Source organism: Neolamprologus brichardi, chromosome 15 (genome assembly GCF_056152115.1).
Source record: "Neolamprologus brichardi isolate AB-2024 chromosome 15, ASM5615211v1, whole genome shotgun sequence".
Lineage (NCBI taxonomy): Eukaryota > Metazoa > Chordata > Actinopteri > Cichliformes > Cichlidae > Neolamprologus > Neolamprologus brichardi.
The window spans coordinates 10,479,247-10,502,836 of record NC_142118.1 but is presented as its reverse complement, the minus strand read 5'-3'; the positions used below and the strand labels follow the sequence as shown (position 1 = coordinate 10,502,836).

Sequence of the window (23,590 nt, the reverse complement as noted above, 5' to 3'; positions counted from 1 at the left end):
TCACTAACTTTTGTAAGTAATGCAATTCGGTTTATTACTTACCTATTAAATAACAATATATTATTAATTTTAAACAACCTCCTATGTTTTCTTCATTTTTATGGCAAGGCTAATAAATTTATTAAGCACTGTAATATGTTTTTTGTTTGTTGTTTTTTTTAAAGCATTTTAAAGGAGGAATGGGACCCACGAAAAGCAACACCATTGTTACTGTGGATGTGCTACAGACCACAACAACTGACAGGCTTCACTGAAACCAAATTGTGATAAAGAAATTGAATGCACACTAATATCAATTAGCAATTATGCTGACTAAAACTGTTCCAAAATTTTCGCCTTTTGCATCACATCAATTTCACGCAATTTTTATGTTGTCCTTGCACAAATGAGGAGATAAATAACAACAAGACAGAATAAATTAAAAAATATACAATTCTATTGACAGTTATATTATCTGTAAATCCACAACTGGTGCAAAACTAGTCCCTACAAAGACAAAGATCAAGTTTACTGCCACTATATGCAGATTACTTGGACGACTGATTATCTAAAATACACCTCAAACATGGCAAAATACTACTTTTGAGTACTTTTCGGGTTCTTTTGGGTGAGCTGGCCCTTTAAATAAGTGCATCAAGATAAAGTTCTCTTAAGCCTTTTGCATGAAATTTGAGCCCTGTACAGATGCAACTGCTGCAGACTGAATATTTTTGCAAGAAATTACTTTCGAGGGAAGCTTAATTTGTTTGGGTTTGATCCTAACCAAGACAAGAAAACACTCACACTGCTTGAAGGACCTTGAGTTGAACTTCATAAAGAGATTAAAGTTGGCTCTGCTCTATTCAAGTATCCCAGTGAGACAGAGGCAGTTAGCCAGTATGCATATATAGTAGAAGCTAAAGCACCTTCATGGAATTAAGTTGTTTATTTTAAGGTCCTCTGTGAAAACAGACCACCGTGTATGTTTTTAAAAATTAGACTACTAAAATATCTATATATTTTCTTGATCTTTTTTTCCAATTCAGGGTTACAGTGGGGCTCCAGCCTATCCCTGCTGTCACACAGTAAGAGTTAAATAGATCACCAGTCTGTATCAGGACTCACACAGAGACAGATAACAATTTACACCTATGGCCAATTTAGAATCACTAATTAACCCAACATGCATGTCTTTTAGAAGACAGCAGGACGTCAGCGTACCCAGAGTACACGCAAACCTCACAGAGAGGCCCCAGCAGCTGGAAGATTCAAGCCAAGGACCTCTTTTCTCTGAGATGACAGTGCTAACCAACCACACCACCCTAACTTAAACTGTCTAGCACTTATTTCAAAGGATAATTTTATTCCAAGTGCCAATAAAATAAATAATAACTTTTTTACTGCTTAACAAACTATGCATTTACTATGTTAAGGAGAAATAATGCAATACTTTAACATTTCTAGATGTAGAAGAATAAGAAGTAAATCTATTTGACAGTCCTCATACACTAATGTTTTGAAGAATATTTTAGACATATACAAAGGAAGGATAGCGGAGCTAATAGTCTACTAGACAAAGGACTCTAAGGACAGAGCTGCCAGGCAGGAGGAGATGAGGAAGACCAAAGAGAAATTTCTTGGATGTAGTGGAGGACGACATGCAGATGGTTGGTGCGACAGAGGATGCTAAAGGTAAGGTGAAATGGAAGCAGATGATCCTCTGTGGCAATCCCAAAGGGGAGCAACTTAAAGACTAAGAAGAGCTCTTGTACAATAATATAATCACTTTTTATGGACAGTAAGGTAAGGCTGATACCATTTCTGTTTTTACACTAAATAAGAGGCTTGAGCTGGTTAACTTAACTTACCATAAATGGTGGTAAATGGACTGATTCTTACATACCGCTTTTCTACTCTCCTGCAGTACTCAAAGCGCTCTATACAACATGCCTCATTCACCCAATCACACCCATTCATACAAGCACTTTCCTCTATACTTTAGTGCTGTTTAGCTAACATTCACACACATTCATACTCCGATGGATGTATCGGAGCTGTCGGTGAGTTTTCGGAGCACCTGGGGGTTACTATCTTGCCCAAAGATATTTGGCATGCAGACTAGGTGGAGCCAGGGATCAAACCACCAACCTTCAAATCAGTAGCTGACCTGCTCTACCACCTGAGCTACAGCCCATGGTGAAAAGATCCAAATTTTTAAAAAAAAAAACAAAAAAACAATTTCATCATCAACCTTTAAAGCTTACTATTTAGAATACGAGTTTTTAAATTGTTCAAAAAATGTTTACTAAGGCATAAAAAAATGAGTTGCAATTGTGACCTTTAGAGGTGTCATTATCTAAATTTGGTTCTCTTTCATAGCATTCGTTTCGTGTCTCACTATGGCAGTGGTTCCCAAACTTTTTTTGTTAGGCCCCCCTTTGTTTTACAAGAAAAATGTTGCCCCCCCCCCACGCACGCACGCATGCACACATCCTCCAACCACACACACCCATATTTTGCTCCATTGTGGTTTATTTCACACCTCAAACATTTAGTAAACAATTAATTAATTACTGTAACTTTACTGTATAAAGAACTAACATCTCCAAAATGTCAGTAGTTAGTCATTACAACAAGTGTTTGTGAACTAAAAATCAAGAATGTGGGATACTGTTTGTCCGTCATTTGGACAGCCCAGCGTGTGCTCCTGACAAAGGGAAAACCAATTCTGCAGGGGAGACCTACCTCAGCACTTGTGCAGGTGAAGCCAAAGGAAAGACCACCATATTTCACCATATTCACCATATTTTCTAGTCTTTGGCTTAGAATGAAGTTGGTTTGGAAACATATTCAGCGATGCTTCATCTCCTGCATTTCTGTAGGCGCCCTGTTAGCAGTGTCCAAGGTTTTGTTTCCTTTCACCCCCCCCCCCCCCGCGGGGCAGGCCCCACACTTTGGGAAGGTCTGCACTATCGGAACACCTGCATGACCTCAATAGAAGCTCAAATACCAATTTTTTTCTTCTGTTTTTGGACACAGGCAAGACCAGTCTGTTTTATTTGGCACTGAAATAAAGTATGCTGGGGAAAGTAAGCCAGGGAATTAATTTGCATACCAAATAACTTGTACTGATTTTCTGGCATAGCTTAAGGAGTAGTTTGACATTGTTTTGAAATCATATTTAATAGCTGTCTTACCTAGACGTAAATGGGGAGATTTCAGACATGCTCTCGTCTGAATGCCAGATACAAAGTAACATTCAAAAACTAGTTCACTAGCCCAGTTGAGAGTCAATATAGGGAAGGAGCTGGTTTGTCTAAAGCTAACTTAAGGTTATGTATATAACCCCGGTTCTCTGAGTAGCACGAGTGAGCGTCTCACTATGGGAACGCCTCCTGCGTGACCTTAGCCAGCCGCTTAGCCAGCCCTTACAGGCACATCGGACTGCCCTCCTTGCTATGGAAGCAAGGAAGAGGTGGGCTTGTTTTGAATGACATCTGACACTATGTCAGCCTATTATATAGGGAGGCACTAGCCCCTCCTGACATGGGCGTCACTTAGCCAGCCTGTAAGGGCCTGTAAGCCAGCCTATAAGGTCACGCAGGAGGCGTTCCCATAGTGAGATGCTGTGTCCAAAAACAGAACAAAAAAAATCATTAAGTCAGGAAAAAAAGTTGTGTTCTCATATTTGAAACCTAACTTAAAAGCTCCTAAGGTTTACAGATACACAGCTGTATCTACGCTAAAACTGGAGTCATCACCAACTGGAAGCCCTCCAGCCACCAGTTGGTTCATCTTGTCTTTCTACTCCACCCTTGTCTAATGATTTGCAGCCATTTTTCCTTGCATCTATCTCTATCTGTGGTGAAATTAGTCTACCATTGTGAAGTGCACTTAGTGGTCATTTGTGTGGGTGATTTAGAGACCAAATTTATTATAACACTGTCGCCACTTCTGACTTAAGTGATTGCTGTACTGAGAAGATTAAGTTTTGCGTCTATTAAAAAAATAAATTTTTTTCACTGCTGTTTTTTAAAACAAAACAAATACATGCCATGTTCTTTATACCAACCGAACATCTCCCAGTATATAAAAATAATATGTCAAGAGAATATCCTAGCCATCAAGCACTAATGGTAGCATTACCTTTGATCCCAGTGTCAGTATTTAACCAATACACCTCTATTACTTTATTAAGGTAACAACGGTAAAAACAATAACAATAATAATATTTATAACAAGGTGCAATAATATTTAATGTGCAATATGTATGACTGTGCAATGACAACAAAGAGTTATCTTATATTATCTTATCAATTTTGTAGAATTTTCAGGAAACATAAAAATTGACAATATGTGTAAAAAAAAACAAAACAAAAGGAACTTTAAACTGTCACACTCACTTTATTTGTTTTATTAATCAATTGAATGTACAGTCTGTTAACTTGCCCACACAATACTGTTCTAAATGTACATTATGCGTACACCAAAACAGGTAATCTGGTGGTATTTAGTGGTACTCACAACAGAGTTATACAGATATTTGTGTAAGTATATTTAATTGAGAACCCATATTTATTCATACATCTAAGACATGTCAATGTAGATGTTAGGAGTTCTTCTCCAGGAAAGCTTTGCAGCATCGTACACACTGCTCATAGACCTTTTCAAAGTCTTCATCACTTCCCTAAAAGACAAAATTAGGGAGGGGGAGATTAAAATGATTTAGCCAACTATTCATAGCTCGCAATCACTGGAATTTGTTGTCTATTGCACACAGTGAAAATATACAGTTATATGAATGGAACAGAAGTACGGCCCGCCCTCTGATGCAGACTGGAAACACCCAAAAAATAAAAAATGACAGTTTTTTACTCAAACAAGAAATGTTCTTATTCCGAGAACCAAATTGTCAAGACTGAAGCCAAAAGGGTTTTGAAATTCTATTCATAACTATTCAAAGTGGTATTTCTTGCTGAGATTTACGTTTTTAAAAAAATAATTTGTAAACAGATAACTTCATTGAATTTTGTGATTCCCTAATAAATTATTTATTATTTTGTTAAAATAATTTATTATTTTTATATATTTTATAAAAATAAAAATATAAAATATATTTTATATTTGTTCTTCCCCCCCTCCCCCCCATTATCTGATAGAATTTTCTGTGTTAGGGCAAACAAGTCCTTCTCCCACATTGCCTCCCTAACTTATGGGGTTCCACAAGGTTTGATCCTGGGTCCACAATTATTTTCCTTCTACATTCCATTTAGCTGGCATCATTAAATCCTTTTCTGACATTTTGTATCACTCTATTCTGATGACATTCAGCTGTATCTGTGACCGTGGATGTGGACCTAAGCAGCTGCAGAGGCCACTGTTTTCCTGTCTAGGCTAAAATGTTTTCAGTAGCACCATTAAGTGCTTATAAAATAAGTAACTGTGAAATTCATAGGCTACTTGGTAATCTTCCTAACATTTCAGGTTACGCCTGGTCAAAAAAAATATTTGAAATGATTTGTTATCACATCAATGACAATAAAAATGTTTAAGTACGTAGAGTACAATGATTGTTGTGATGCTGAATTGGGTTTTTAAGCATCGTGTAATTCTATTGTGTACTAACTACTAAATTGCTGGAATCATGACATCCCTATACCAATGATCCAGCACTGTATGAGTAGCAGCAGCAGCATTTCTTGTGTATTATGTGCAGAAAGATGAATGATGAAAACCTTCACATTGTATAAAATAAAAGAATCAGAAAGTTTGACCTTGAGTTAATTTAACCCATTATAAGTAATCCAAATTGTATTTAAAATTTTGTTTTTCCAAAGCCTTAATGTTTAAAATGGCATACAAACAGAAGAGAGCAGCAGCAACCTGGTGGCCAGAGATTAAAGTAATTAAATACATTTCAGCAACTCAACAGGTGAAATGACCAAAACAGAGTGAGTTAATAATTATAAGCAACTGAGGAGGCTAATAATATACGTGAAGGATATCCTTGACTGACGTAAAGGGTTACTAACACAACTGGAGCCTGTAATGTCCACTAGTAACCAGGTGTCAGTTCCAAAGTGATAGCAAGGAAGTCAATTATTTTACACATTTTGAGGGTTTAATCTGTAGATGAGTCACCTCTGCCAGCCAGCTATCTAGAAGAAAATCTGTATTTTGTGAATTGAGCAGGCAATTGTTTATAACCTACATGCTTCCAAAATATTACTCCTTACCCTAAAACGCAGTGATGTGCAATAACAGCGACTTTCTTTCTGAACTGATGTCCAGTAAAATTCAGGCTGGTATCGATGATATGATCCAATACCAATATTTTATATAAAAACTGAATGTGTTTAGAAACTTAAAATTAAAAAAAGTAAAATTATACTTTCATAATGAATTGAAGAAATCAGACTATTTGTTCTTATTGTTTAATTATGAATTAACAAACAAGAAATAAAAAACATGAAAAGTCGATACCTACTTTTTAAAATATTCCATTAACAATCGCTCAATGCAACTGATTGAAAATAATAACAGAGCTAAGAAACATTTAATAGAGAAACGTTATCTGTATTTTTAATTTTTAAAGTTTACAATGGCCGTTTAACACGTCTCTTTCCTCCTCTTCAGTTCACATCGTCATGAACTCATGTTTGTGGTCTTGTCACAAAACTGTGTCTTGGTTTCTTTAAATTCAACTGTTATTCTCAACTGATTGAGTGAGTGACTACACACCTGTGACACATGCCGCATACTCCAAATTACTAAAATATAAATATTTTAATAATTCCATTTGTAAAGGTACGTCTGACACGCACACTCTCCTATTATGTGCAACATCTGCGAAAGGGCAATTACGGACAATCCAGAATTGATGTGTAAAAACATCATAATTCTTTATTTATCCTGACACACAGACAGCGATTGTCCTCCCCTTTTTTGCTCGCTTGGCTGTCATGCTATGTAGTTGCTGGCGAGGTACCAATCCAAGTACTTACATGCCTCCAAAACCACATTGACTATAATGAGATTTGGTAAAATTACACAAAGAAATACAGCGTCCAAAGCCAAAAATCACACAATCCAATACACTCAATACAATCACATAAACTGTGGTCACTCTTTCTTCTTCCAGCTGCATCACAAATAATTCATGACTGTTATATTTAAAGTCCAAGTTCTTAGGGGAAAAACAAAGAAACAGGATATATACAATATAATTAATCTAAAATCGCTCTAGCCACACACATTTTTCATAAAGACCACATGTGAAAATTATTACTTATTATAAGATCCCTTGCCATTTATTTAAATAAACCAACCATAAAAATATATTAAAGTTTAAATGGCCACAGGAGGTTAAGTTTTTTTTTTTTTAATGTCTATTGTCAACACTCAAAACTTTCAAAGCCTTCCGAAAGTCTCTGCCTGCACTTTTCCAATTCTTGCCTTTTTCACTCATAATACTCAAGACAATAAAAAACAGCCAAGAACCCATGTCCAAAACATCTGGCAGGACTCAAAACATGTAGGGAACAAAAAGGACTACCGTGCCACGGACTGTGAAAAACTTACCAATATGAAACCAGAAAACATCTGTTATGGTTATGGTTTACTAGCAACCGTTCATTTTGTTTTGGCGCTCTTTACTGCATCAATTGTATCTGGATTTCTCCCTGCAGACAACTTACAGTTTTTCTCCATTGGTTTGGCTCATTTCTTGAAACAGAAATTACATTCTCAAAATAACATGGACAAACCTCCAAACCTCTTGGCAAATGTTCACAACAGAATGGCATTTCTCATTCATTTTATCAAATGGCAAATGCCTTAGTACATGTCTCAATTGTCTCAGTGCATCTTTGCAAATGATTAAGTACAAGTAGCCAACAGTTAAACAGTTAGCCCACATTTAGCACATTTTCCAAATGAATAGATCTTGTAGATCTAAACTGATTAGTTGATTCTCAGTCTAATGATCATTCTCTCCAAAACATGTCAGCATGATTTCATTGTATAAGTACTCACATGCACAACCATCTGTTCAATTGTCAAAATTGGTCAAGAACATAATACCATGAATACCAAATATGAATTTCTTTGAATATTTGATAAATTGATGACAGTCATTGACAGTCAGGTGAAACTAGGTGTCACACACAGGTGTGTTCCATGATTGTGTGCTGCCAAACACAGATATATAGAGCTTGACCAGAGCCAGTCCGATCTCTGAACATGGATAGACAAGGCAAAGCAAACGGACAAGGGGAAGTTCTTCCTTAAGGAAGAGGAGGAAGAAGAAGAAGAGGAGGACTGAGAATGCGTGGTGGAGGAATAGGGGGAAGAGGAGGCCGAGGAGCGCGAAGACACTGTGCTGTCCCGAATGAAATTCAGGCCACAATTATAGACCATGTCATAAACCATGGCCTCACAATGGCAGAGGCAGATCGTCGAGTGCAGCCTAATGTGCCTCGTTCTACAGTCTCCTCCATTATCCAAACCTTTCGCAGGGAAAACAGGTATGTACTCTATGTAATCTATGATGGAATTATATGTTGTATAGGACAGAGCACTGTGTGTGAGGCAAAAAAATGTATAACTTACTGTAGAGATTTTGTGTGCATCTGCCTACAGTGGTAGGTCTATACTAGCAGGTGGAGAGGACTAGCGGAATGTTTTGATACTAAATATGACAAGAAATATATTGAACAAATTACTGTAAACTATGGAATTACATAATTTATACAGTTTAGAGAAGTATTCCAGTCACTGTGCAGCGGGAGAATGAGTACAGCGAACACTGAATAAGTCCTTGTTTTTTGATTTTGTGTTCATACAATTTACTACTGTAATGTACATTTTCTTTTTACATATGTATGAAACTTTCTTTGCGTGTGAATAAAAAATGGTTATCATTTCCTTGGTAGTGTGAGTGCAATCTGTGATGTCAAACCTTGGAGGCTACTCTTTTCTGTGGTATATTGTTGGTCCTCTGCCATAGTGACAAAACATCTAAACATTTTGTATGGCAGTACTCACACAATGCCAAAGGGACGATGCATTTTGGGGGCACTGACTATTCAGATTAGAAAGAGATGTAGTTTTGACACCTGTGAACTGTTTTAGGGGAGATATGAGCTTTTGCAGGTGGACCATGTTGTTGTGATCAACCATCCAGGTTTATTTTGACAAAAGCACCAAGAATGATGAGAATGTCCGATCTGTGTCGAGAAATGAGCCAAAGCTATTGAGAAGGATCTTTGCCATTTTGGAGACACTGACTGTTTAAATGCGAAAGGGATTTAGATTGAAGCCTGAGTGAACAGTTTTGGAAGAGATATGAGCTTTTGCAGGTGAGCTATAGTGTTGTGCTAAACTGTAAGAGTGTTTTGCCAAATGATCTTAGAGTTTTGAGAATGTAATTTCTGTTTAAAGAAATGAGCCAAACCAATGGAGAAAAACTGTAACTCTTCCACTTGCACCTGTAGACTGATCCGGTCCATCCAAAACCATAAACATAATTCAAATGACTGCTCTGTGTGACATTTCCTGTCCTTTATCTTGTCCATAACATTTTTCCCATGTAATCCTTTGAAGAGAAACACAAATGTTACAGAATGTGCTGAATGTAGCCTTTTCTGTATCTACTACAATTACTGAAAGAGTTTGAAGTTTTACTTTAAAAGCCTGAAAAAGTATTTCAATCAGGATTCTTATTATGAAAAAAAGTTATTCCCGCTTTATTGTCTCTTCTATATATTAGATTTCATTTTTTTGTATGTTTGGCTTAAAGTTCCCCCTTTTCACATTTACAACAGAGTTCATTTAGACACCTTATCACTAGTAGAAATACTAGATCGGGTTTTTGCCTGGGTAGAGAGTCTAAAGGGCAGGTCAGATGATGCCCACTCACACATTAGACTAGGGATATAACAATTCATCGAGTCACTCAAATAACTCAATTATAGGAAAAAAAAAATCTCAATACAAATTTTTTAATTCAATGCTTCATTTAATCCACAGCTCGGTAGCGCTCAGTTGTCACCATGTAAACGTGATAATTTTACCAGCATTTGAGACTAAAAATAGATGTGCAATAGTAATGTATCTAGGGCCATGCATGTGAATAAAAAAGTATTACAACATTAAGCCCATGCAGCCCCCAGTTTTTAAATAAAAACTGATTACTGATAGCACAAACACAGCAGACAAGATGACGTCATAGTTTAATGTGGAGCCGGAGTTTGTCTGCACACACGGAGAAGAGCAAAAAGGCTGAGCCATTACTGAAATGGTGAGCTCAGGTTAAGTGAAAGAAAATGGTTTTTTTAAAACACCAGCCCATGTAACTGTAATCGCCATAAAAACCTATATTAGGAAAAATATGGAAGGACTTTTTAATCAAATCATCTGTTCAACAGAAGAAAAGCTAACTTGATATATATAAGCTAACTTGATATATACAGTTAGGTCCACAAATATTTGGACAGAGACAACTTTTTTTCTAATTTTGGTTCTGTACATTACCACAATGAATTTTAATCGAATCACCTGACTTGGCTATTCAAGAATATTCGACTTCTTTGCTTTAATAAACTCCTGGGTCCTGCTTTGGCTGTATGTTTTGGGTCTTTGCCCATCTTTATTATGAAATGCCGCCAAATGAGTTTGACTGCCTTTAGCTGGATTTGAGCAGACAGTATGTCTCTGAACACCTCAGAATTGATTTGGCTGCGTCTGTCCCATGTCACATCATAAATAAACACTAGTGTCCCAGTGCCACTGGCAGCTATGCATGCCCAAGCCATCACCCTGCCTCTGCTGTGTTTTACACATGATGCGGTATGCTTTGGATCATGAGCTGTTCCACGCCTTCTCTCCATACTTTTTTCTTGCCGTCATTCTGGTAGAGTTTGATCTTGGTTTCATCTGTCCAAAGAATGTTTCTGACAGAACTGTGCTGGATTTTTATTTATTTTTTTAAGTTTCATGCAGTCTTCTCTTTATGGTAGAGTTGGATATTGATACAGCTACCTCCTGGAGAGTGATGTTCACTTGGTTGGCTGTTGCAAAGGGGTTTCTCTCCACCATGGAAATGATTCTGTGATCATCCACCACTGTTGTCTTCTGTGGACGTCCAGGTCATTTTGCGTTGCTGAGTTCAACAGTGCTTTCTTTCTTTCTTTCTTTCTCAGAATGTACCAAACCGCAGATTTTGCCACTCCTAAAATTGCTGCAATTTCTTGGATGTTTTTTTTGTCTGTTTTTGCAGCTTAAGGATGGGGATTTCACCTGCATGGAGAGCTGCTTTGACCCCATGTTGTCTGTTCACAGGAAAATTTCCCAAATGCAAGTACCACACCTCAAATAATTTCCAGGCCTTTTATCTGCTTAATTGATAATAATATAACGAAGTAACTGCCCACACCACCCCATGAACTAGCCTTTGAGTCAGTTGTCCAATTACTTTTGGTCCCTTTAAAAAAAGAGGAGCACGTGTTAAGGAGCTGAAAACTCTAAACCCATTATCCAATTTGAATGTGGATACCCTTGATTGAAAGCTGCTAGTTGGCACATTATGTACATGTCTATTATATAACTATAACTGGAATATGTTTCAGTAAACGGGTAAAAAACAACAACCTTGTGTTAGTGTCCAAATATATATGGACCTAACTGTACTAGATAAGACAGAGAGAGACAGTCAGGAATATGCACTTTTCCCTAGCAAGCTGAGGTTGCCATCACTGAGTAACTAACAGGTCTTTACGTCTGCATGAATTGGGCTTTAGCAATCAATTTCACAGCAAGTGCCAGCTGCCACTCACCAACCTTTCAGACAATGCACATTTTCCCTTGGAACCATTGGTTGCCAGAGAGTTGCTGACAGGTCTCTAGGCCTTTGTGGTTGAGACCTTAGCATGGCACTTATCTTAATTTAACATGCCAAATGGTATGGATATTTAAAATGAGTTCTTGTGTCTCCCTTAAATGTAAGTAAATGCCTCTAAATGTTGCATCTTGTAGTTTTACTGGCTTTGGCTTCTTTACTGGACCACCTCGCTACAACATTAAATTAAACATATCCTCTAAATTTGAGCAATAAAGTTGAACATAGGGATTTGTTTAAATACTTACATAATAAGGGTCTTGGATGATCAGCTGCTTCTGGGGGTCATAAGAACCAAGAAGCTCAATTTTTGCTGTGTAATCTTTCACAGACTTTGCCTTCCGTTTCAAGTCACTGCAAAGGTGAGAGAAAACAAGTAACTCCAAAAGAACAGAGCACGAAACAAGGGAGGTTTGAGCACCTCTGGATTAAAGAGGTCACATGCTTCTAAATATACGAGATAATGTTGTATAGTGTTTATTGTCTGCCTCTTATTCTAGCATTCCTCTAATAATAATTACATTCATGTCATTAACTTTAAATCAGTGATAAATAATAAAACAGTGTAATCTGGAAACATGCAGAGTACATAAATGAAAAGTAACACCTTAACATGTTTAAGTCAATCCCAGACAAAAGCAGCACAACAGTAGGTCAAAGAATGAATTCTCAGTCTGGCCAGCTTAAAATTTGTAGGAAACAAAGTATGCAGGGGGAAAGAAAAGACTACCCAAAGAGCAAAGACGAGGCATCCAAAGAACTCAGTAAGCTGCTTACAGATCAGATCTGCCGTGGGCATGTGATCTCAAAATGATCCTTAAACGTTCAAAGTAGCAAAAAATATCCCTCCCCCTGACCTCTGCAAAGAGCTTAAGAAAGGATATTGGTCATTAAAGGGAGGCATTCTCCTACAAGGCATTTATATCTCAATGTCCCCACCATTTTTATGTATGCATGTGAAAGAACAGCACAGATAAACGTCATGACAGCACACTAGTTTGGACCGTTACAAGACAAATGTTTTTTGACACTTAACACATGACACCAGCACTTTCAGCGTCTAAGTATCCAACCGTGATCGACACTCTTAGAAAAAAAATAAACACTGCTGCTGTGGGCTGAAATAACTCTACCTCAGATTGCTCTCGTCCATGCACAGAATGTGCTCAAAGCTCATGAAATCTTCCTTGGTCACCTGCAAGAAGAACAAAACAAATAATACTTTTGGCTCTGTGTGGAAATACAGTATGACCAGCAGAGACTCCCTCTGGTCCTTCAAAGAGGGTTGAATGGGTTATGCAGCCAAAAGAAAATAAAAAAGCAGCTTTTTCACTGACACATTAAACACCTCTAAAGACAAGAAAAATAAGACAACTCAGATGTTATTAAATCATTCATTTATCATCTGCCTTTTTAGTAATAGCTTTTGGATGTAATTATATTATGTCAATACTTTTAATTACGTTTCATTGTTCGTAATGAAGGCCAGCATCCATGTGCTGGATTCCAGCTGCTGTTACATGCACAAAGAATTTTTAAAACATAAATAAACTAATTTTGCATTTTCAACAAGTCACACAAGCCTTACAGTTTATTTTCCCATCTATTCCTCCTCCCTCCTTCTCCTGCTCAATGGCTAACTCATTTTAATGTGAAAAAACAAGGTTGCATTTATAACAACTTGAATTCTTGATTCTTGACCTAGAGGAAAACCAAGTTAGGGAAAGGAGCACGTCTGTATGCCTGTGGAGGGGTTTATACAGTTTTCACTGCATTCTGTGATGATTTAATGGCACAAGCAGCAATAAAAACAAAAAGAAAAAAAGAAGAAAAACAGGCAACACCCCAAATACTTTTAAAGTATTTTGAGAGTGGATTTATAGGAATGCCAAGGAGAAGCTAAGGGCAGAGAGAAACAAATGAGAGCACAGAGACATGAATAAAACTCCCGCATAGCTCCAGATGTTGACATACGGGTAAAAAGATGTTCATTACAAATGTTTTCGATTATATTCACGCAGCGAAACGCTCCAGCCACTGCAGTCTGATCACTGTATTTCACCCATTCTCACACTTTCACATCCTCTCTCACACACACAATGATAATCTGTGTTGATCATAATCTCAGTGCCTGCTTCTTTCACAGTGTAAATGAAGCAGTGGTAATCTTCTATCAAAAAGTCTTGTGCAAGACCTCCTCACAAAGTTGACAGAGAGCTTAGTTTGGTATCTGAAATCTTTGGCTAAGAATGAGCAAGGAGGTTTTCATGGAAAGCAAAGAAAGAGTCGGGAGACACTCATAGAAAAGTTCACATTAAGATAAAATGTGCAAAATAAAACCAAAGGAAAGCCAGGAAGGAATGTGATTGGAAGTCTAAAAGTTAATGGGTCTTTTTAACAAAAAAGAAGAATTTGACATATCACCGTGCATGTTGGTTTTCCGTCATACTTTAACAAAAGAGGTACTTGATGATATGTGATTCAATTTATTTTGCCCTATATCTTCATTCAGCAAGGTTCTTGTATGTGAGGGAACAAAAACCTTGCACGCCTGGCCAGTCAGCCACTGAAATTTGCCTCCTTGGTGACACTTCAGACATTCGCGTCTTTAGCCTGTGGTGATAACAAACATGTCCACTGATCCTATTTGTGGAATGAATTAACTGAGAATAAATGGGAAAAACAAGCAAGTAAAGATGGAAGTAGTTAAGAGGCATAAAAGGAAAAAACAATCAACATGCATAGAATAAAACTTTAAAATGATACATATAAATGGATAAAGAAAACAACACATAATAAAGCCCTAAAAATCATATGGATTTGTGTGATATACAGTATACATAACTCAATTTCTTATAAAGAAATAGTAGCGGAGTGATTTTAAGTTCTGTTTTACTACTCTGTGGGGAAACAGTCTTAGGAAACACAAAAAAACAAAACACTAAAACACTGCTGTAAGCAGGCACTAGGGCTGTGCGATATGACCAAAATCTCATATCCCGATATAAGAATTCTATCGTCCCGATAACGATATAAATCACAAAAATGTAACATTTTCTGTAAATTCTGTGAATCTCGGGCAGCTCGACTTGCGGGAAGTGTTTCCAGTTGCACGTCATGTAGCTGGAGTTGAGTGTTTTAACAGATGCATGAAACTATACATTTTTAGACACAAGTTGTAACGGCCGCCGTTTTCTTTGTGAGTATTTATTACACAGCGTGCTGCGGGGAAAAGCCTGTTCTAACATTTGACTCTAAGGTTTATTTTTTTAGCACCTGGCAGTTCTTTTTTACTTCTCATCCGTAAATAATCTGCTCTTTCACGTGATTCAGTTTATTTTGAAAAGTCTCAACAGGATCTTGAGCTTTATTGTGAAAGGTTTATGTGGAACATAAACAAGCGGACATGCGATGGTGTTACCGTCGTTGTTGCTAACCACAAAGCATAAAAACAGGCCCTTGTCCGTCCGTAGTGTGGTTATATTAAATATAAGAGAAAGAGAGAACTTTAAGAAATTAATATAGCCACTACAGTGACCATCAAAACGATGAAAAAATATTGCCGTAAACAGTTTATTTTGCGACACCACAAAACAAACGATAGCTTAAAATGAAACAATAGACGTTTTTATATCGTCATCCGATCTATATCGTTATATCGAACAGCCCTAGCAGGCACATCTACATTTGTAGTTAATTATCTGTTTGCACACCAGCTTTCACTTGTGTTGTCGATTATAGTTCTAGCCAGTAATAAAATATAATATCTACATAATAACTACTTACAGTTATCATTAATGTGTGTTGAAGAAGCATTCCTTAGGAGTTATCCAAAAAATAACCATTAACAGATAAGCTAAGATCTTTTCTTCATTAATTATGTTTGCACTTTTGAGTAATGGTGGGAAAAGGACGAGAATTCAGCTTGTAAAACTTATCTGCACAGCATCAATGCTGAACTGGTGACAGGTGAAATTAATGTGATTACTGCAGGATGATGGTATTTTGGCTAAAAGTGTTCATTCCTCAAGTGTTGGTTTTACGATAATCAAATTGCAACTCTCTTAAATCTGATGTCTGGTTGTCAAATTTTTGATTACCCTCAGTTACTTGTTATGGATCACTTTGAAAAATGTGTGTTTATAAAATAAACACACTTTTGTTTATTTGGGGATACACAGGTCTTTAAATGAGCTCCCAACTGGCCAGTTTGCTTGGACACTGGCCACGCCAGGCCTTCAGCAAAGTGGGAGGGTGGGTTATTAAAAAAGAAAACATGGCAGAAAAGAGTGCTAAAGAAAAAGAGGAAAAAACAAAAGACTTGTCAAAGCTTATTGTGTGGATTTGGTTGGGTTTAAGCCAAGGGTTGAGCCTTCCCATCCCTGCTTTGAGGAGATTAGATGAGGGTCTGACAGAACTGGTTTGCAGTAAGCCAAAACAAGGAGATGGGAGATCTCAAGTCTAGGGTGAAACACCGGAGATCTCTCAGTGTTTAAGGGCACTGGGGAGTAAGAGTTACTGTGAGGAGAAGCCAGCGCAGCATAAAGCCTGAAGCCATACATGGACAAACATCTTGGTGTAATTTCAGGCCTCTTTAAGGATTAGAAACATCTGTGCAGTGATGCTTGTTACACTGGCTTCATCAATATTTCACAAACGTCACAGGTGCCATCAACTTGAACATTAGTCTAGACCAGGAACTGGCTATCAGGTTCTTTATTACACTCAAAAATACTACCCCAACTCCTAAAAATTTTATACAGTGTGTGATATGTAAATAAAAAAAGAATATTTTCTGAAATCCTTAAGCTGAGAAAATAAGCCATTTTAAGCCATTTTGCATTGATGCTGCAACACATCTCAAAACTCGCAACAAGTTTGTGTTTACCACCGTGAAACATCTCCTCTTCCTTTAACAACAGTCCATAAAAAACTGCAAAATGAGGAGACCAGCTGCTGATCTTTGGGTAAATTATTTTCTTTCCTTCTTGTCTGGTATAAGATTCTAGTTGCTCCACAGTCCTGGGTGTTCTTTGTCATATTTTTGGTTTCATGATGAGCCAAATGTTTTCAGTCTGTGAAAGGTCTGGACTTCAGGCAGGACAGTTGGGCTCTTCTTCTATGAAGCCATGCTCCTGCAATAGCTGCAGTATGCAGTTTAGAATGGTCTTGTTGAAATATGCAAGGCATTCCTTGAAAAAGACATCATCTGAATGGGAGTATATGTTATTCTAAAACCTGTAAAATAGCTTTCAGCATTGCTAGTGCCTTTCCAGATGTGCAAAATGTCAATTCCAAGGGCATTAATACACCACTATACCATCAGAGCTGTAGGCTTTTCAACAGAATGCGTATAACCAGCTGGATCGTCCCTCTCCTCTTTACTCTTTTTAAGAAGAATTTTACATTTTAATTTCTCAGACCACAGAGCAGTTTTCCGCTTTGCCTCAGTCCATTTTAAATGAGCTTAGGCCCAGAGAAGACTGTAGTGTTCTGGATTGTGTTCACGATTGGCTACTTCTTTGCATGACTCAGCTTTAACCTGCATTTGTGGATGGCATGACGAACTATGTTTACTGATTCATGCCTATTTTTCATGCGGTGCAACCCGAGGGGCCAAAGATCACAGGCATCAAATACTGATTTTTAACTTTGTCCCTTGTGCACAGAGTTTTCTCCGGATTCTCTGAATCTATTATGATATCTTGTACTGCAGATAATGAGATATTAAGTCTTTAATGTTGAGGAACATTATTCTCGGCCCTGGCCCAACATTTTTTGAGACATGGTGCTGCCATTAATTTCTAAATGAGCTTATATTTACATTAAAATGGTTAATTTTCCCAAGTTTTTATGTTCTATTATGAATTACATTTTGGCTTAGCAAATATGGCAATTAGTGTATTGGGTTTATACAAACAAACTTTTTTTTTTTTTTTTTTTTTTAAAGGATTAGATAGCCAGTGCCTCAAAAAATGTTTGTTTTTTTTAAATGAGGGCCCTTTTCCAAACAGGTTTTAAATTTACTTCGGACAGTTGGGTGGAAGATCCTTTACTAGCGCATCTCGTTAACTCATGAGCAGGTTAGCTGACAGTCTGCTTTTCAAAAGAAAACCAGCTAAGCAGCTATCCCCAAGCAGTGCAAACACGTGTTTCACTTCCTTCATGCTGCTGTTTGGGCACCATGTCTTGCAGCTGCCTCTACAGGCAGTCTCTGATCTCTCGACAGCTCTAGTCTTGGATTGTAATTAGCAACAGTCGCCCTTCTCTACTAATTGAAAGATCCAAAGAGAAGAACAAACAGCACAAACCAAAACTTCTAGCAGGTGGAAAGTTGGTTTTTGTGATTAGAAAGCCGACTAGACAGACCTGGAGAATAGGTTTCTAGGATGACAGACTCCCTGGTAGGCAGCTGACTGACATCAAAAACAACCACAATAGCTATTTAACAGTTCTTCTGTAGACAGAAGAAAGCATGATGGAGCAGAGTAACAGATCAAGACCTTCAGAATAAAATCAAAGTGAAACATAGAGTGTAGCCCAGTAACACTCAGCTGGTCTGTGAGGAACATCCATGCTACCACAAGAGGCCAAGATGCCTGAAAATCATCCTGTAATTAAGAGAGAAGACTGCTACCTACCCTTCTTACTCACTGTTTTAAGTATGTGACAATATATTTTTAAAAATGTGATTGAGCAGCATTACATTCTCACATACACATGCACGCACACGCATTCCACTGCAGTGACAGCAGCTGTGGGACGTCTGGTTGTACCTGTCGCGCCCTGTGGTCCGTGTCAATGCCATGCTTCCTGAGGCAGGCTAGACCGCGGGCATCCGGTAAGCTGCCTAGATTCCAGTCTGATGTGGCACCACTGTCTATGATCCACTGCAACAGAGAACAAAAAGGGGGCGCTAGCTACGTCTTGAGAGAGGTGGTGGGTGATCATACCTGCCTGGCCACATGCCTCATGGGCACGCCATGCTTCTTCATGCAGGCTTGACCACGGTGGTCTGGAGGGTTTCCTATCTCATAGGTGGAGGTGGCAGCACTGTCTATCCTCCACTAGGCAGAACAAAGCATGGGAATCAGAAACTCAACAAAACTGAATTACAGTCTCATAAAGAAAAAAGTTTCTTTACAGAATAAAGGGCAACTCCACAGGTTAAACTGAAGGTAAATGTTCCTAATAATCTTTAGAGACTGTAAGCAGGTCATTATTATCCGAATTGAATTCAGTGAGGAATTTTGAACTTTCATTTTTTCCATTTTAAATCAATGTACTGCAGTTAGCAATTAATTAGCAAAAGTTAATTTCATATAGAATTTCTCTCCAGAGACCAGGACTATAAAACTGCCAAGTTAATACTGCCAAATTAAAAATATATATTATCAACCAACCAGTATGAAGAAATAATTTTCCTCACTAATGCCAGAGGAAATATTTTTGAGACTAGTTCTTGATATGTTATTCATATTGTAGTGTTATACGTAATATGTAAAGGGCTCTTCAAACAAGCAACACTGAACAGAACATTTAAGGTGAGTGGCTGACACTTCTGTTGTCATTTCCATAGTTGTATCAAATGGCAGAGTTAAAAACAGAAAAAATGTGTACAACAGATCTGTAGTACGAAATTAAAACGTATGTCAACAATGACTTTACCTGATCAACGATGCCACCATCAGTTGCCATCTTCCTGAAGACTGCTTCAGCAATGGGGGATCGGCAGATATTCCCTGTTCAACACCACAAACAACATCACCATATTAAAGGGATAAGGATATATTTATAAAATATAAATTATTTACTTAATGCCTTTACAGAAAACTGCAATATCCCAGTGGTAATACACATAACTTCAGTATATCATAAAGATATATGTTTGATATTTTAAAATACAAACTTTTCTGTATAAATGGATTTCAACTGCTAAAACAAAAAAGAAATGTATTGTGAAACTGACTAAAGCTCTATACTTTAGTTTTGGACTGTGTCAACAACTAAAATGATTTGAGTCGAGGCCAGATATTGATTAAGCTTTTTTCTTTCTTATTCTGTGCACTGTGATTGCCTCCTGGGACAGCATCTGAGACAACAGGCGAAAAGGGGCAACACCTTTACAATATTTTAACACCTGAAAAAATATTTCTAAAACTTAAGCTCATATTTTAACATTTAGACCCATGCAGAAGTCCAGCATATTACTGGCAACATCCAAAGACAATGGATTTACTGGGCATATATAAAACTCACAACTTTGTGAACAGTGACTTTTTTTAAAATGTCCTAAACAAAATCTAGAATCTAATAAAAGATCTAATTGAAGAGCAGACTTTTGGCTTAAATTTAATGCAATTAACATAAAACAAATTAATTAAAAATATTTTCAGGGGCTTAATTAGTCAAATTGAATAAACCATAAATAAAATGTTCACAGCTTTTGTCTAACCTGCCTAATTATCTGTGTTGTTTTACAAAAGGCCAGTACTACTTGAACCCTTCCTCCAATTAGGATGTCAACAGCACCAGAGGTAAAAGTATGCCACCAAAAAAAAAAAAAAAAAAAAAACCTAAACGGGATGCTTTAGTAAATGGCTAAAATAACAACTAATCTGTTAATGTCCAAAATATATAACATAAAATCTATGTGTGTCTTAACTTGTAATGTTTAAGTTACTTTTTTGGCAGTTGCATCAAGCAGTTTCTAAAATGTTTGATCACGTTTAGTATTTTTTTTTCAGGAAACAGTCCATTAGTAAAGTAAAATCCTCTGTAGAAGCTTTAATGAAATGTGAAACGAATTATAATGAAAAATCTACCACTCAAACTAATAACAGAGCCAACCTACACTCTGCTACATCTGGAAAACTATTTCAGAATTGGACACACATGCTTCAAATTATCTGCAGTGACGTTTCCGTGCTGAGGTGAGTTCCTGACAGCTTTCACTTTGGATTCTTTGAGCTTAGACACGTATCTCTCCAGTTAAACACGGACACCTTGCTTGACGTTTACACATAAAGCCACAGCTAATTAGATACCAAACATACACACATGGAAGTTAAAAGTTTAAGAGCCTTAAGTGTGTTTGACAGCTCGCAGCTTCGCGTTCATTGTAGCTAGTACATAGTTAGCACTCTGAGGTACATCTAACGAAGCTCAGTTCATTTCATTTATTAAAATGCGATGAGTTGACCTGCTGACAGAATGACATGTTTGCTTTTAAGCAGTAACACGTGTAAGTTTTAACTGAGGTTTTGTGGGTTTAAAAGACGTCTCTTACCCAAACAAACGAACAAAACCGACTTTGTACCCGTCGCCGCCATGTTGAAAGGTCCTGTACGACGCCGGCTAACGTGGCGGCCAAGTACTGCCTGAACAAAAGTATAGCACGATGACAGTGCTGAAGGGTTCAAGTATGAACCACATGCGCCTTAAATTTAAAGATTATTACTCTCATTTACATTTACATTGGAAATTATAAGCACGCCACAGCAAAGAAGATGGTGCTCGCAACAACAGACTGATAACACATGTAGAGCCAGCCTGCTGCATAATTTGAAGGATCTGAACCTTCATAGAAGGTAAAGCCGGCTCGAACCCTTTTTGTAGGCAGCATCCGTGTTGGCAGACCACACCAGCTTGTGATCCAGTTGAACTCCCAGATACTTGTAGGATGTGACTATTTTGACATCAGTCCCACCAATGCAGACAAGGGGAGGGTTGGGATCTGTTTCTGCCAAAGTCCACCACCAGCTCCTTTGTTTTGGCCACATTCAGCTGCAAGTGGTTCTCCTCACACAACCTCATGAACCAATCAATCATTCCTCTGTACTCCTCTTCCCTTCCCATCTCCACGCTTCCAATAATGGCCGTGTCATCAGAGAATTTCTGAAGGAGGCACGTTTCTGTGATGTACTTGAAGTAGGCTGTATAGATGGTGAAGAGGAAAGGGGACAGAAAAGTTCACTGGGGTGCTCCTATGTTGCTCTTCAGACTCTGACACACAGCTCTGCAGTCTCACAAACTGCGATCTGCCTGTCAGGTAGTCAAATGGAGAAAATGAGAGACAGGAGCGCTGATGGAGTAAAGTTGAAGTGCAGGGGATCAGTAGGATGGGAAGTGAGGGTAACTTTAAAGAGAATGACGAGTAGAGAGGCAGTTGTCCAGATGATTTACCTGTGAAGGTATGGAGGTATCTAAGAGAGAGGCCAGTGGACTTTTGAAATGGTTGTTTAATAATAATAATAATAATGGATTGGATTTATATAGCGCTTTTCAAGGCACCCAAAGCGCTTTACAATACCACTATTCATTCACTCTCACATTCACACACTGGTGGAGGCAAGCTACAGTTGTAGCCACAGCTGCCCTGGGGCAGACTGACAGAAGCGAGGCTGCCATATCGCGCCATCGGCCCCTCTGGCCAACACCAGTAGGCGGTAGGGTAAAGTGTCTTGCCCAAGGACACAACGACCAGGACAGAGAGCCCAGGGATCAAACCGGCGACCTTCTGGTTACAGATGCGCTTCCCAACCCCTTGAGCCACGGTCACCCCAAACACAGTCTTCAAGAGTGAGAGGATGCCTGAAGATGGACTGGTTCTTAAATATCACTTTTTTACTCTGAACACTCAAACCACTTTACAAAACTTGCTTCATTCATCTGTTAGGACCAGCATTTTTTTAATGCTATTTCTACGTAAGTGCCTTGCGTCTAACATTCACACACATTCATACTCCGATGGACTCATTAGAGAGCAACTTGGAGTTAATATGTAGACTGGAGAGATGGGGATTGAACCACCAACCGATTCCGATTAGTAAGGTGACCTGCTCTACCACCTGCTCTACAGCCACATGACTCGTTGAAGCTAGTTCAAGAAGAGAATCAGCAATATGATTTCATGCTGAGAAAGAACACTACAGATGCAGTGTTAGCAAAGATTAACACTGTGGTACTGCATGAGGAGGTTAGGCGTGGCAGAGAAGTATGTGAGGGTGGTAAAGGACATGTATGAGCACAGTGAGACAGTGGCGAGGTGTGCAGTAGGAGTGATGAATGGGTTCAGGGAGGTGGAAGGTGGGATTATATCAGGATACATTGGCTTTGAGCCCATTCTTGTTTGCAGTGGTGATGGACAGGCTGACAGATAAGGTCAGACAGGAGTCTCCATGGACTATGATGTTTACGAGCATTTGGAAGAGAGCCTGGAGAAGTGGAGATGTGCTCTTTAGAGAAGTGGAAAGAAACTTAGTAGAAGCAAAACAGCATATGTATGTGGATGACAGTGAGACAAGTGGAAAGTTCAAACAGCATGAAGCAGAGGTCAAATGTCTAGTTCTGCTAGTTCATTATGAGTCAGTAAAGGACTAGATGTTACAATCCCGGACAATGCATTGCTTTTAATGGAAAAAATCTTGAGGGATGGCTGTTATGAGGAAATGCAGCCCAGAAACTTTACCACATCGTTGTGTGGCACAACTTTAGTTCTTTTACCCAAACTAACCTGCCATTTTCCCTGGTTAGGTTTAGGGATTAGAGATCTGATCTAAATTGTTAAAATTTGGGACACACGGTCAGTAGTGGACCTTGGATTCATCGGGTGTTTCGGCCATTATCACTAAACACCCTCATCCAAGGAGGCCCTGCCAGGGTTGATCAGGCCCTGGAGTGGGTCAATAGTTTATGTTAAAATAAACAATTAAA

The 23,590-nt window shown here is 38.2% G+C and overlaps 1 protein-coding gene across 2 annotated transcripts; it reads right to left on the bottom strand.

Moving 5' to 3' along the window:
• Window positions 1–4,377: 4,377 nt before the first annotated feature.
• On the bottom strand, window positions 4,378–21,303 carry acp1 (acid phosphatase 1). 2 transcript variants are annotated; one of them, XM_087852285.1, is made up of 6 exons: window positions 21,165–21,303; window positions 19,544–19,617; window positions 18,829–18,942; window positions 13,009–13,070; window positions 12,124–12,229; window positions 4,378–4,666 (listed from the first exon to the last, which is right to left on the bottom strand). In XM_087852285.1, the coding sequence occupies exons 1-6, from the start codon at window positions 21,205–21,207 to the stop codon at window positions 4,589–4,591; spliced, it is 477 nt and encodes a 158-aa protein (XP_087708411.1). In that variant the 5' UTR covers window positions 21,208–21,303; the 3' UTR covers window positions 4,378–4,588. The 2 variants fall into 2 exon arrangements, with proteins under 2 accessions (XP_087708411.1, XP_087708413.1); XM_087852287.1 differs by lacking the exon at window positions 18,829–18,942 and adding an exon at window positions 18,652–18,765.
• Between the last annotated feature and the right edge of the window lie 2,287 nt (window positions 21,304–23,590).

What these genes read in the sequence shown, in the direction of transcription:
- acp1 (XM_087852285.1), bottom strand. Translation starts at nt 21,207, where the DNA reads ATGGCGGCGACGGGTACAAAGTCGGTTTTGTTCGTTTGTTTGG. An exon ending in TGAGGCATGTGGCCAGGCAG is followed by an intron (nt 13,071 to 18,828) that starts GTATGATCACCC and finishes TTCTTCTTGCAG; the next exon opens with GTGACCAAGGAAGATTTCAT. An exon ending in TCATCCAAGACCCTTATTAT is followed by an intron (nt 4,667 to 12,123) that starts GTAAGTATTTAA and finishes TTTGTCTTTTAG; the next exon opens with GGAAGTGATGAAGACTTTGA.